At 45.7% G+C, this 13,608-nt stretch overlaps 1 protein-coding gene across 1 annotated transcript in view; it reads right to left on the bottom strand.

Annotated features, from left to right (window-relative positions):
• Positions 1 to 9,710: 9,710 nt before the first annotated feature.
• The window catches only part of LOC119163263 (uncharacterized), a 46,896-nt gene continuing 42,998 nt past the window's right edge, over positions 9,711 to 13,608 (bottom strand). The window contains exon 13 of the mRNA XM_075882145.1: positions 9,711 to 13,138. Within this exon, the coding sequence (XP_075738260.1) occupies positions 11,850 to 13,138 (1,289 nt within the window). The 3' untranslated portion in view covers positions 9,711 to 11,849. The remainder of the gene's footprint in view (positions 13,139 to 13,608) is intronic.

Below are 13,608 nucleotides of genomic sequence, written 5' to 3' on the forward strand. Positions count from 1 at the left end.
CAATCAATCAATCAATCAATCAATCAATCAATCAGTTTATTATCATGTCATAAAAGGATGTTACAGGGAGTAAAATATACAGACGAGGGTCCCAAAGTACACGACTGCAACGGGACCCTCGGTGATGATTACAAATAATAAAAGCACAAGCAGCTGTTAGAATCGTAGAAACAAAAATATACAAAGCAGACAAAAAATATATGTCAGCAGCAATATAGACTGAGGAGTGTTTGGGTGTGGCTGTGCGCGTTGATGTGAAGTCGTGTCACCACTAGCGGACACTGACAAGCTATAAGCGGCCGTTTCGCAGCAACTATACCGAGGCGGGAGTGTCAGCAGATAGATATATAGCGGAAGCGTGGCGCCCTTTCTCCACTTTTTTTTTTTTTTTTCGTCGGCAGCCGCTGTGATTTGGTCGATGTATGGGGCTCGAAGCTATTCCCATGCACCCGTGTGTTCACGCTACTCCCAAAAGCACACGCTTTGAGCGGGATGCCGGGGATGAGATAAACCATGAGCATTCAAGTGTTCTCAATTCGTAATATTTTGTGATTTATTATTATTTTTTTTTACTTTTCGGACAAAACTTTCTTTCTCTCCCGGTGCTTTTGTGTCCGTAATTATGGGTTAAGTTTCTGTCAACTGGATTGCTACTTTTTCTTCTTTTTTTTTTGCATTTACTCTTTGTACAAAATATATTTTACCTTCTGAAATGTTGCAAACATCACTTCAGGAAAAAAAAAAAAGGTAAAGCTTCGCATCAACCGAGTTCTACCTTGCAAACATGCTTTAAGTATACTGCCCGTGCATAACTGCGAAAGTCAGCATAGATTTCCGGTATTGTGCTGGAAACTGTGTAACTCGCGCCAAAGTACAGAGCGAGTAAATATCTGTGAAACGAAGCGCAAAAAAAAAAAAAACCGAAACAGGAAGCAACGAATAAGCGCGCGTCCTCATGCCTTATTCGTTCATTTGTGTTGTACTTTATTTCATAAAGCACTGTTACCAACTGTCCCTATTAGTCGAGCAAATATTCCTTGAGAACAAAAAGCATACAGCCTATAAAGAAAGATAATAGAGATAATTTGGTACATCAACAATACCCGCCCACCACTATTGTCGAGGTTATGGGGCTCGAATACTCGCCCGAAGGTCCTGGGATCGAATCCCGGCCGCATTGCGGTGGAGGCGAAGTGCTTGGCCCTTCTGATTACATTTCATCATCATCATCATCATCATCAGCAGCAGCAGCAGCAGCAGCAGCAGCAGCAGCAGCAGCAGCAGCAGCAGCAGCAGCAGCAGCAGCAGCAGCAGCAGCAGCAGCAGCAGCAGCAGCAGCAGCAGCAGCAGCAGCCTCACTACGTCCACTGCAGGACAAAGGCCTCTCCCATGTTTCGCCAGTTAACCCGGTCCTGTGCTTGCTGCTGCCAATTTATACCCACAAACTTCTTAATCTCATCTGCTCACCTAACCTTCTGTCTTCTCCTAACCCGCTTCCCTTCTCTGGGAATCCAGTTAGTTACCCTTAATGACCAGCGATTATCCTGTCTACGCGCTACGTGCCCGGCCCATGTCCATTTCTTCTTCTTGATTTCGGCTATGATGACCTTAACACCCGTTTGTTCCCTGACCCACTTTGCTCTCTTTTTGTCTCTTAAGATTGCGTCTACTATTTTCCTTTCCATTGCTCGCTGTGTTGTCTTCAATTTAAGCTGAACACTCTTTGTAAGCCTCCAGGTTTCTGCTCCGTAGCTAAGTACCGGCAAGATGCAGCGGTTATATACCTTCCTCTTGAGGGATAGTGCCCATCAACCTGTCATGATTTGAGAATGCTTGCCAAATGTGCTCCACCCCATTCCTATTCTTCTAGTTACTTCAATATCGTGGTTCGGCTCCGTGGTTATTACTTTTCCTAAGTAGACGGAGTCTTGTAACTTCAAGTGCACTATACCTATCTCGAAGCGCTGCTCTCTTCCGAGGTTGTTGTACATTACTTTCGTTTTCTGCAGATTAATTTTAAGACCTACTTTTCTGCTCTCCTTGTATAGCTCCGTAATCATGAGTTGCAATTCGTCCCCTGAGTTACTAAGCAATGCAATGTCATCGGCGAAGTGCAGCTTTCTAAGGTACTCTCCATTAACGATGTCGGGGTGTGCACTCAGTATAGAGTCTACTTCGTTCTTATTTTCGCCATTATAGGGCTTCTCCATGTCCACTTAGGTTCCCTCGCTTTCGGTAGAGGGTATCCGATATCCGTAAATTATTGCGTTCTGCGAATTCTACTATAGTAGCTCCCCTCTGCCATTTCTAGTACCGATGCAATAATCTCCTACTTCCTGGTCTCCAGCCGGTTTATTTCCTACGTTTGCATTGAAGTCTCACATCAGTATAGTATACTGTGTTTGTACCTTACTCATTGCCGATTTCATGTCTTCATAGAAGCTTTCAACTCACGCGTCATCATGGCTGGACGTAGGCGCATACCCCTGTACCACCTTCATCTGGTATCTCTTATTAAGTTTAATTGTGATACCTACCACCCTTTTATTCCTCTATGTTGCCAGCTATGTTTCTGTGGATAACGAGTTCCACTCCCAGTTCTCTTCTGTCAGCCAAGTCCCGATAGCAAATGACGTGCCCATTCTGTAGCACTGTATAGGCCTCATCTGTCCTAGCCTCACTGGGCCCTATTACATCCCATTTAATGTAATTTAGCACCTCGAATAGTACAGCTAGACTTCCCTCACTATAGATAAGGTTCTAGCGTTAAACGTTGCCAAGTTCAGGTTACAATGGCGGCCTGTCCGGATTCAGAGATTCTTAGCAACATCTGCTACGTTGCAGATCTGACCGCCGCCATGGTCGGCTGCTTCGCAGCCACTGGGGACTGAGGGCCGTGGGTTAATTGACGTTTGCATGTGGGAGGTATAGTGGCCAGATACTGCACCAGGGTGGCCAATCCTTCTCTGGTGAGGGAGTGCGTTACCGGCGGTGGTGACCTGTGAGGCCGCACCCCGGGCCTCTTAATGCAGTTCGATCACCACGCGGAGTTTTTTTTTTTTTTTAATGCGGTTGGAAACTGCGCGGCACCGGGATTCGAACCACGGGCTTCTTGCATGCGAGGCTGATGTTCTAACCACTACGCCATCGCTGCAAATATGATTACTTTTTAGGTGCATATTAAACAACACCACATGGCCGAAATTTTCTGAAAAGATGAAATTAATTAAAGATGATTAACTCGCATAAAGATAAAATCATATGCTGTTATATTTCACATAGACCCCAAGTCGTGCTGGATCTATAGGTTTACCTATTGCACGGGCATGCGCAGATAATTTTTCGTGCCTTCTTTTTTTCCGCTGTTGTGCGTCTCTTCCGTAGTTATTCGAAGTTTGCGGAGACATGACTTCTTTCTTGCGTCTATGTTTGCGTGCCTTGTCTTTTCGAATGAACACGCAATCCCTCAATGATATACTTTTTTTTTGGGGGGGGGGGGACGTAAAACCCGGCAATTACAGTAGAGAGAGTATATATTTACGAAATGAAGTTCGAGAAGGACGATAACAGGTGAACTGATAGTGTCTGGCGCATCATAGCCATTGCTGCTATTGCGCCATACAACCCCAACATAACTAACTAACTAACTAACTAACTAACTAACTAACTAACTAACTAACTAACTAACTAACTAACTAACTAACTAACTAATTAACAAAGGACGAATATAATGCCTTTCCTTCAGATACCGCCCTCATCATCCACCATCATTGCTCAATTCAAAGCTGGCATTGAAGACCATCTTTCAAGTTATGAAATCTAACCTGACCTTTTTTTTTTTGTTTGCCCACCCTTAATCTAATGTCGCATGTCTCAATCATACCTACGAGTTACTTTGAATGGCCCGCCGCGGTGGTCTAGTGGCTAAGGTACTCGGTGGTACTCGGTGGTACACAGGTCGCGGGATCAAATCCCGGCTGCGGCGGCTGCATTTCCGATGGAGGTGGAAATGCTGTAGGCCCGTGTGCTCAGATTTGGGCGCACGTTAAAAAACCCACCAGGTGGTCGAAATTTCGGGAGCCCTCCACTACGGCGTCTCTCATAATCATATGGTGGTTTTTGGACGTTCATAAAAAATTATCTACAACTGCACACTTTCAGCTGTAAACAGATTCCGCGATGGGCTTTTTGATATCGAAATCCCAAAAATTGTTTATCCAGGCCAAACGAAGCGAAGTTAATGAACAACGGCCCTCAACGAGGTTTGTTTGGTGAAGCGCTTATCCCATGGATCGCTGCGCATATCGTTCGCAGCACTGAATGCGTAATGTCGACTCGGTCAACAAGTACGGACCGTGCGTTAAGTGAGAGTGCGTTCGATAGCCGTGTCAATGCGGTGCATGATCCTTGCTATTAATGTCGTGCAATAGAAGTTCGATCTCAGGCAGTCGTATACAAGACGCATGACCATGTGTGCGGTTTCAGGTCTAATGAACGCGTTCGCGTGCTGTCAGATTTTTTTGTCCGGCTGCTATGAAAGGAGTCGACTATACTTTACGTATGCTCGTGCACGTGTTAGGGTTGGGGTACGTGTGCATTTACACGCACCACCACTCCTCCCCCCGTTTCTTCGGGCTACACCACTGTCGCGTACCAACTGACGACTGCTGTACTGAAATTTTGGGCGTAGCCAGAAATCCTATGCGTAGCCAGAAAGTGTATTCGGTGGAGGAGGGATATATATATATATATATATATATATATGTATATATATATATATATATATATATATATATATATATATATATATATATATATATATATATATATATATATATATATATATGAGAGAGAGAAACCGAGAATTTGGGGGGAGAAGGGGCTGGGGGCCCTTCAGTACTACCAGAGTTCTTCAATGCTTTTTGAAGGACTGTGGTACTACCGATACTCAGTCTGTCGTCGTTCGCGCCCTTCGGTCATTGCTAACACGCAAAAAACTAGGGGATTCAAAGAACGCTGCAAACTACAGCTGTGCCACAATTGACCGAAGAAAATGCCTTACAACTAAATAAAATCCATAACCTCAGTTACGGCCGGTGAAACAGTACAGCTGGATGTCTACATACGTCGATTAACCGGGGTACCTATACGCCCGTTGTATTAGCTAACCACACTTGCCGCTGCATCACATTGTCCTGTTTCGTCGTTTGGTGGCAGGAATGCTGAAACGGCTTTGCAGGTGCTTCCAAATCCGCCTGCGTAAGGGACGTGGTCCGACTGGGGGCCGGACGTCGCTTTGGGCGGCCGGACGCGCCCTTCCGGCACGCGACTTCACGCTTGCCTTGGTCGCCATTGTGCGGCGTCAGGACGTGTGTCGGCCGCCACAATGGAGCCCCGGCGGCGGGATGGACCGCGGCTCCTTGCGGTCGTAACAAGCCCGAGGCTCGTCAGCCGTGTCCCCTTTCGGCCACGCTCCCGTGCCCAAGGGTCTTGTCGTCCCTATGCTAATGACTCTGTTCGTACACCGAGTGCACGCTCTGGCTGGCCCGCCGTCGGTGCCATCTCGTTTAGGCTTAGCGCGGCAGTGCCAGGGACTAGAATGCTGGCCCGCCGTCGGTGACTGCACTCGAGGTGGAACGAAGCAGAGCTGAACAAAAGTGGGTGGAGCTGCACCCTGCGACCGGGAGAGATTTTGCTTGCAAACAAAGCCGTGTTGGAGCGTGTCGCGCTGTTAAATCGGGTCGTTGCACCGATGCGATTGAGGGTCAGTGTCGACCGAGTCAGGGCAGGGCCAGGGAGAAGCTCGTCGGCGTCGCGGCTCGTCCGAAGGAATCGACTTGCTCGGCTATGGATGGTGGTTGGTTCAACTGAAGATGTAGTCAGCGGTGAGATTGCGGTTGCTTCGTTTCACGTATAAAAGAAGTCAGCTTTAGTAATGTTAAAAGAATAACTTTACCCTTCCTGTCCCTCTGTATCACATAAAATTGTTCGCTCATGGTGTGGTTCTAATTATATTACACTTTCGATCTTTTCTCCGTCTGCGTTTTTGCCTTTTTAGCGAGTTTTTAGCATTATCGTTATCTCTTTTCTTATGTGACTCATTCGACTTTCCCCGGAGCAGGATGTCAGCCAATGTATGGCTGTTTTTGTTAACCTTATGTTTTCCTTCTTGATTCAATCCTTTAACACATTATTTCTTTAATATTTTTGAAAATCTTGCTGAATCTATACAGGTTGTTTAAGACCACTTGTGTTGCGCATTAAAAAAATGGCAGCATATCTACGGGGTAAATGATGGAAAGTGGGGCGAAGAATCCATCCGTCCATTCGTTCTTGCTTCCGTCGGTCCATGCGTCCGTCTGTGTGACCGTCCGTGCGTGCGTCTGTTTGTGCGTCCGCACTTCCATCCGTGCGTCCGTCCCTACGTTCGTCCACACATCCGCCACTGCGTCCGTCCATGTGTGTATACGTCCGTGCAGCCATCCGTGCGTCCGTCCATGCATCCGTCTGCGTGTCCGTTGGTCCATCTATAGTCAACACTCCAAGTACCACCATCTCGCATCTTTTCATCATATATTCCGCATATAGAAGCACCGCCATCCAGCGGGCATTCCAAGGACTAAACGAGAGGTGGCACACGCACACTTTCTTACGGCTTGCGCTTCGTGTCTACTTCCCACCTTTAACCACCTCGAGTTCATGGTATATACTATTTCACTGTATCTGTGGCACTGCGGCCCAACGCTCGCTAAACCTTTCTAAAACAAAGGAGGTTACGCCCAGCGAGTATAACGTAGCAACCCTTTCTTGTCAGATAGTGCTCAATGTACCTGCCAATGGCTGCTAATGGGGAATGAGAGACAGGAGAATTCGGCCTTTAGTTAACGCGCACGCTGAGAATTTTTTATTGTTCAAAAACGCACAGGAGAAATCTCCTACCGGCATCACCATGCAAGTCAAAACGTAAGAATGGTTACGCACTACGACGAGGGACGAACGGGTGCCGCTTTAAAGAGCTTCGCCCCCTCCCCCCCCCCCAAAAAAAAAGAACGAATAGGCGTCTAATTCTCGTAGTATTGTTCTGAGCCACATGCTGCACGTTATATTTTTTTCCAAATTCGTCGTCTGTAGTACCGCTACTAAAACCTGGGAAGTCACTATTGGAACTCTCCTCCTATTGTCCGATCACATTGGCTAGTTGCGTGGGTAAAGTGATGTAGAGAATAATCCTCGGCCGCGTGGAGTGGTACTTGGAGTTTAATGAGATCTACCAGATGCTATGGCCGGCTTTCGACTTGGTCGATCATCGATTGATAGCGTCGTTGACCTAATCACATACGTTGAGCGTGAGAAAGGCCGTTAAGCATCTTCACCTCTTTGTTTCTCGACATTTAAGGAGCTTGTGATAACGTTACTCACAAAGCCGTCCTTGCCGCACTAGAAGGGATATAAGTGGGTGGCAAAACGCTTAATTGGATACGCCGCTATCTTCACATGCGATCATTTTTTATGACCACAGAGGCCGGAAACACCACTGCACATTTCAGTTGTCGTGGCGTTACTCATTGTAATGTGCTGAGTCCCGTGCTATTTATTATAAGTATGATCGCTCTCATACGCACCTGCCAAGTAACATTTGTCTATCAGCATACGCAGATGATATCTGCATCTGGACATCTGCGATATAACTTGCCTGCAGTTACGAGCGGGGATCCAGAAAGCTCCTACTGCAACTGCCTTATACCTCCGCAATCGAGGCCTGAAAATTTCCTCTGGAAAGTGCGCTCTTCAGGCATTTACGGTGCAAACCCAGGACGAATTACAGTGTGTCAATTAATGGTCAAACTACACCGTACTGTCGATCTCATAAATTTTTGGCTGTCATAGTCAGCATGGAGCCATCACGTGTCGTATCTGAAAAAAGCGATTGACGGGCATATGCCACCTCCGCAAGTTTTTTGCTGGAAAGACTTGGGGAATGCAGCCCAGTGATACGACTGTACAGGGTGATTTTAAATGCGAAGTATTTCTTGGTGAACTTCGGCGACTTTGAGCGTATCTATCTATCTATCTATCTATCTATCTATCTATCTATCTATCTATCTATCTATCTATCTATCTATCTATCTATCTATCTATCTATCTATCTATCTATCTATCTATCTATCTATCTATCTATCTATCTATCTATCTATCTATCTATCTATCTATCTATCTATCTATCTATCTATCTATCTATCTATCTATCTATCTATCTATCTATCTATCTATCTATCTATCTATCTATCTATCTATCTATCTATCTATCTATCTATCTATCTATCTATCTATCTATCTATCTATCTATCTATCTATCTATCTATCTACGACTTTTAGCTCTCCTGGCCGTTTGGATAATGGTATGGATACCAAACTTAGTATGATATAACATGACTGTATGACGAACATAACTGAATAGTCATAACATGAAAATCATGACATGTATGTCATAAATGTTATGATTTACATGTCATGGTCTTGCTGCTCTTGCGGTGGTTTCATTCACATGATATGTTGCAAAACTGGTACGGTATGACATGACTACCCTCAGTGGTTCCGTAAACATGTCTTTTAAGCGATCATTTTGTTGCAAGATGTTGTGGTGTTTTTGTTTTTTTTTAATATTGGCCACATAGGAACCGAAGGTGAGTGCGTAAGGGTGAGGTTAAACACTGTTACGTGAAGCGTTTGCAGATTGTTTGTTGTTTGTGAGCAACTCTTTACGATCGATGTTGTCAGCCTTCTTGAGGGGGTCGTCAATGATTCCCGTCGGGTTTCCTTGCCTCGTAAGGGCACCTCGTAGGTCTTCGCAGTTGCGAGCGAATTCATTGTTATTGGAGCATATGCGTTTAAATCAAATGGCCTGACTATATGGAATACTGGTTTTGCAGAGTTTCATATGACTACTATGGAAATGAAGATATTGGTGTCTATAGGTTGGTTTCCTATATAGCTTGGTCATCAATTTTCGATTGCACAATGTCACTGTGTCGTCAAGAAAGTTGGTGTCCGAATTTCGCAGATATTTTTATGGGTCTTCTAGAACACGATTTCCTTGCTAGCCGCGATTTGAGGTCTTTTTATTACAAGAGTTTTATTGATGCTATTTTTTTAATATGGCATCATGGTGAAGCTTTTTTCTTTCATCGGCGATTATAATAATGCCCACCCAAACATATCGTTCTCGCAGTATATATATATATATATATATATATATATATATATATATATATATATATATATATATATATATATATATATATATATATATATATATTCATTATTTTTTTCGTGTGTTTTTACTTTCCAAATCACACACATGATTACTAGAGAGGACGTACCGAAGGGTTCAAGAAATTTCAATCACCTGGTGTTCTTTAACGTGCACCTAAATAAACCAATCTCTAGCATTTCATCACAGCTTTGATCTGCTGCTGTCACCATGCTTCGGGGAAAGTCAATTTTTTGTACACGCATGCATTCAAGAAAAAGTAGATAAAGAAACAGAGGCAACCTAACCTGACAGCTTTTTTAAAAAAAAATGGTGTTGAGGAAACATGCCCAAAGTGAGGGGTGAACAGTTTGAATCTTTATCACTTATAAAAAGTCGTTGCAGGTCACGTGGTCGCACTACATGGCGAGCTTGAAGTCGCAGAAAAAAAGGCAGCAGGAATATGGCATATACTTTATTTTGGCACACTTTCAGCGGATTTCATATAGCATATATGTGTATAGTTGAGCTCGCCCGTCGAACAGGTGAACTGGTACCAAGCGTTTTTTTTTTTTTTTTTTCAATCTACACGGTATTTTCAGACTAGCTTACAGTAACGCAGACGTTCGACGAGCTTCACGACAACGTAGAGGCTCCTTTCCTGCCTTTAGTATCCAGTTAATATAGGCCTCAAGCAACTAATCAATCGTTTGAACTGTCCTTCTAACCCAAACTATTGTAATACGAAATTCCCGTTGCTCGTATAACACACATCTCAGTAAGTAGAGTGCAGGAACACCGTTTTGAGGCAGTAGCGCTCCTGTCGGTATGTTCCGACGCTGAAACCGAAGGTATGTTCAAAGCTACGTCTAGTCGTTAAAAAGCAGACCTCATAAAAGCACACGTAGACATTGAATATTATCGACAAATCAGATTAACAGACGGCGACAGCGCTTTATATAAGAGTAAATTGCTGTACGGACGAAGCTACCCTCACGTGTTTATTCTAAATAAAACTCCATTGCTGAAGAAAAACTACGAACTTTTCCTTGAAACAAACCATTTAAGAAAAAAAAAAAGCTATTAAGGACTACCACATTAAAGTAAATTTTATTTCAGCTTTTTTTTCTGGGTTCCTTTCTGAAATGGCTGGATCGAGAATGCTTTTTTTATGAATCAGGACGTCGTGACTCCCAATAAGGTGTGAATTTCGTCTAAAAAACACGGCACTTCGTCAATTTACCGCCTGCGCAGCCTGTACAAGACACGTTCACTCTGTAAAATTCTTTTCTTTTTTTTTTGCGTTCCTCAGATACGCTTTCTGGGTGCAGTTTGGCTTTTCCTTCTTTTGCGGTTGTGAAAGTACAACATGAACGGATGGTGGAACATTATAGCCCTGAGAGGCTGGTCACAGTGGATATTCTTGCCCTGTTAACCTGTGTTGGCTTGGCTCAAGTGAACGAAGAAAAAAAATGGGCGAGTTGGTTAAGCTTTACTGTAACAACTAGCGGGAATGACATAGACGTAGAAAAAATTGCTCATGCATGCAGCGCACTTCTTCTCCGAAATGCAGCTCTTACTTATTGCGTCAAAGGTAATTTTTCTTTCGACTTCCGTACTTTTAATACTTGTTATGCCTATTTTTTCAAATTTTATTCTGTCTTCAATCATTATCAGGACGTAAATAGTAGCTCGCAGTTCATCTGCCTGATTCTCGGCCTATCACTCAAGTTGAGCTCATGTCAAGCTGAAAGAACGTCATCTTCACCACTAACTTTTTTCTTCGTCTCCGCGTTCATCGTTTGAACTACCCGTTGCAATTGGACCTGCTGTACACTGTGGCGCGGATCAGTACCAGCTGGTCCACGTTTTCTTGCAGCACCAGGTGATGTACAGGTAATCAGTCCTACGCAGGATTTGGGGACAATCGCACCTGGCACCACATCTCTGTGGCCTCAGCCGTAACTGAATGGGAAATATGTGTAGGAACAAAACAATTATCTGACAAATGGTAGTCAAAATTGACCCACAGTTTTGCATGTATCACAAACACAGCGGAATATTCTGTTAACATTGCAGTAGCGTAGCACCATGTGCATGCGTGTATGCTTCCGGAGAATTTGAATATTTAACACTGCGGCTCTGATATTCTGACACGCCGTTTTATCATCTAAATACACTAGGAATGAACGCGCTTTGTCAGGTTACATTGTATAGTTTTATCAGAATGATCCCGTGGGTCAATAGTAGTAGACCAGTGAGGCCGCTTTTACAAAGAGTTCTCTAATGCGGGGAGGGGTTGCACGGCTACTGTCGAGAGGTGGTGCCACGTGAACGGGTTCACAAATAACAAAGAGCTGGTCTGGTCAGACGGTGTTGACGTCTGAAGACTAGGGCGTGCAAGCGCAAACAGAAGGGAGAAGTTGAGACGACACAAGCGCCGTATTTGCACGCCCAATATTTGAACACGCCCCTCTCTCTCTCTCTCTCTCTCTCTCTCTCTCTCTCTCTCTCTCTCTCTCTCTCTCTCTCTCTCTCTCTTCAAGTCCTGGTCATATCAAGCAGCGCCACTAAATGAGCCGCCACACAGTTCTTATCACTACGGGCTCATGCCCGTCCTTGAGCTGCGCCACCGCGAACCAGGTATATGCTGGTTCTCCGGTGGTGTCTTCGTTCTGGACGGTCGCTGTCCCGTTGATCGGTCACGAAGGGGCGTCAGCGGTATTCGACGCTGTAGAGAGACGTTCGCCGAGTGTGTTCCGAAAAGAGGAGACGAGGGAGTGAACAGAGGCGAGGATGACCCGAACGGTGGAGTGTTTCCGTTCGTCGCAGGCAGCGGCCCCGACCTCGCCGTCCAAGCTGAGGTGGCCCTCATGAAAGGTTTCTCCGACGGAGATACCCTTGAGCTTCTCTTGAGTACGGTGCTTCCGGGCATTGTGGGTATCGAACTGCGACGCACGCCTTCCATTCTCGTTGGTGATGGAGCCGGTGAGGAGACGCTGCTTGGAAACGTCGGTGGGGTTACTGGCAACGCAGGTGGTGATTGCAAGTTCGCCGCCGATGGCGACGTCACTTGAGGCGGTGGTGTCGTCCTGGTCGGTGATGGTGTCGTTCGTGGAGTTGTTACGGAAGAATGCGTCGTTATTCCGTAAGTCTGAGTTAGCCGGGGAGGAGGTGTCACGCGGGGAGGTGATGCCGTCAGGGTAGGTGACGTCACTAATGGAGGTGGCGTCACTCGGGGCGTGAGCTGAAGCGGTGGCGTTATCCTAGGGGGTGGCGACGGCAAGCCGTTACCTTGCGACGGCTGGCTGTTCACCGCTGTAGATGCGATGTTGGGTGTCGCGATGTTCATAGGTTGAAGAGATGTTGGCGACGGCAGCGCGCTTCGTCTGGGAGGGCTACTGCTGTGAACGAAGCTGACTTGGGCAGCCGGGGTGGTCGACGGTACTGCGGGAACTGCCGGCACCGGCGACGGCGGAGGGATTCTCTTAACGGGAACGCCAGTATGGCGAGAAAAGTCAACCAGTGTCGTTGCTTCAGGCGTGCCTTGTGGTGTCGTACTCGTCGGAGTAATCGGCGATGGTGGCGACAGCGTAACGGGCTTGCTTGACGCATCGTGCCGTGAAACACTCTTCTGGAGTTCTGTCGACGGCGTCAATGTTGCAGTGAAGCTTGTAGCCGTAGTGGAAGTGGGTTTTGCCAGCGAGCGTCTCGGTGTGTACGAAGGCGTGTCGGCAGCAGGAGAAGAGCTGGTAGCGGGCTCACGAGGTGTCGAAGCCTGAGGCGTCTGCTCAGTCTCTCGCGATGGCACCCTTTCACGAGACGTCGAGTCCTCTGAGAGGTCTGCAGCCCAACGACGTCTTGCTTCGCGGCGCGACGCCCGTCGTCCTGCACAGATGAGATGAACCACACATAGAGCTCTAAAACGTGCCTCCCAAAATACGCGCTAAAGCTCTTGGGTACATTATAAGAACATTGGGAAAAAAATAATGTCCTGTTGAGCAGCAGCAGGCTATAGACACGCTCTCCAGGTCAGTTCCTTTTTATACATAAAATATTACAAACCCTAGACCTCTGGCCTTGTTGGTATCGGTTATAGTTATAGCTATGTAGCATGATATTAGCGAACAGTGCACAGACATGTGGAAGAACAGCAACAACGCCAGACTTCAACTAACTTTGATTGCACACGAAAACATTCCTTTAACCTCAATGAGGAGCTGCCTGGCTGATCACTTATCGTTACGCCTTCGTCCTGGTACTAGTAACCTCAGTGGATCTCCATGGAATATAAAAAGAATTTTTCTGTGCGATAAAATTTAGGAAAAGTATGCCGTGTTGCTGCCTTTACACTACCA

Source organism: Rhipicephalus microplus, chromosome 2 (assembly GCF_043290135.1).
Source record: "Rhipicephalus microplus isolate Deutch F79 chromosome 2, USDA_Rmic, whole genome shotgun sequence".
Taxonomy (NCBI): Eukaryota; Metazoa; Arthropoda; class Arachnida; order Ixodida; family Ixodidae; genus Rhipicephalus; species Rhipicephalus microplus.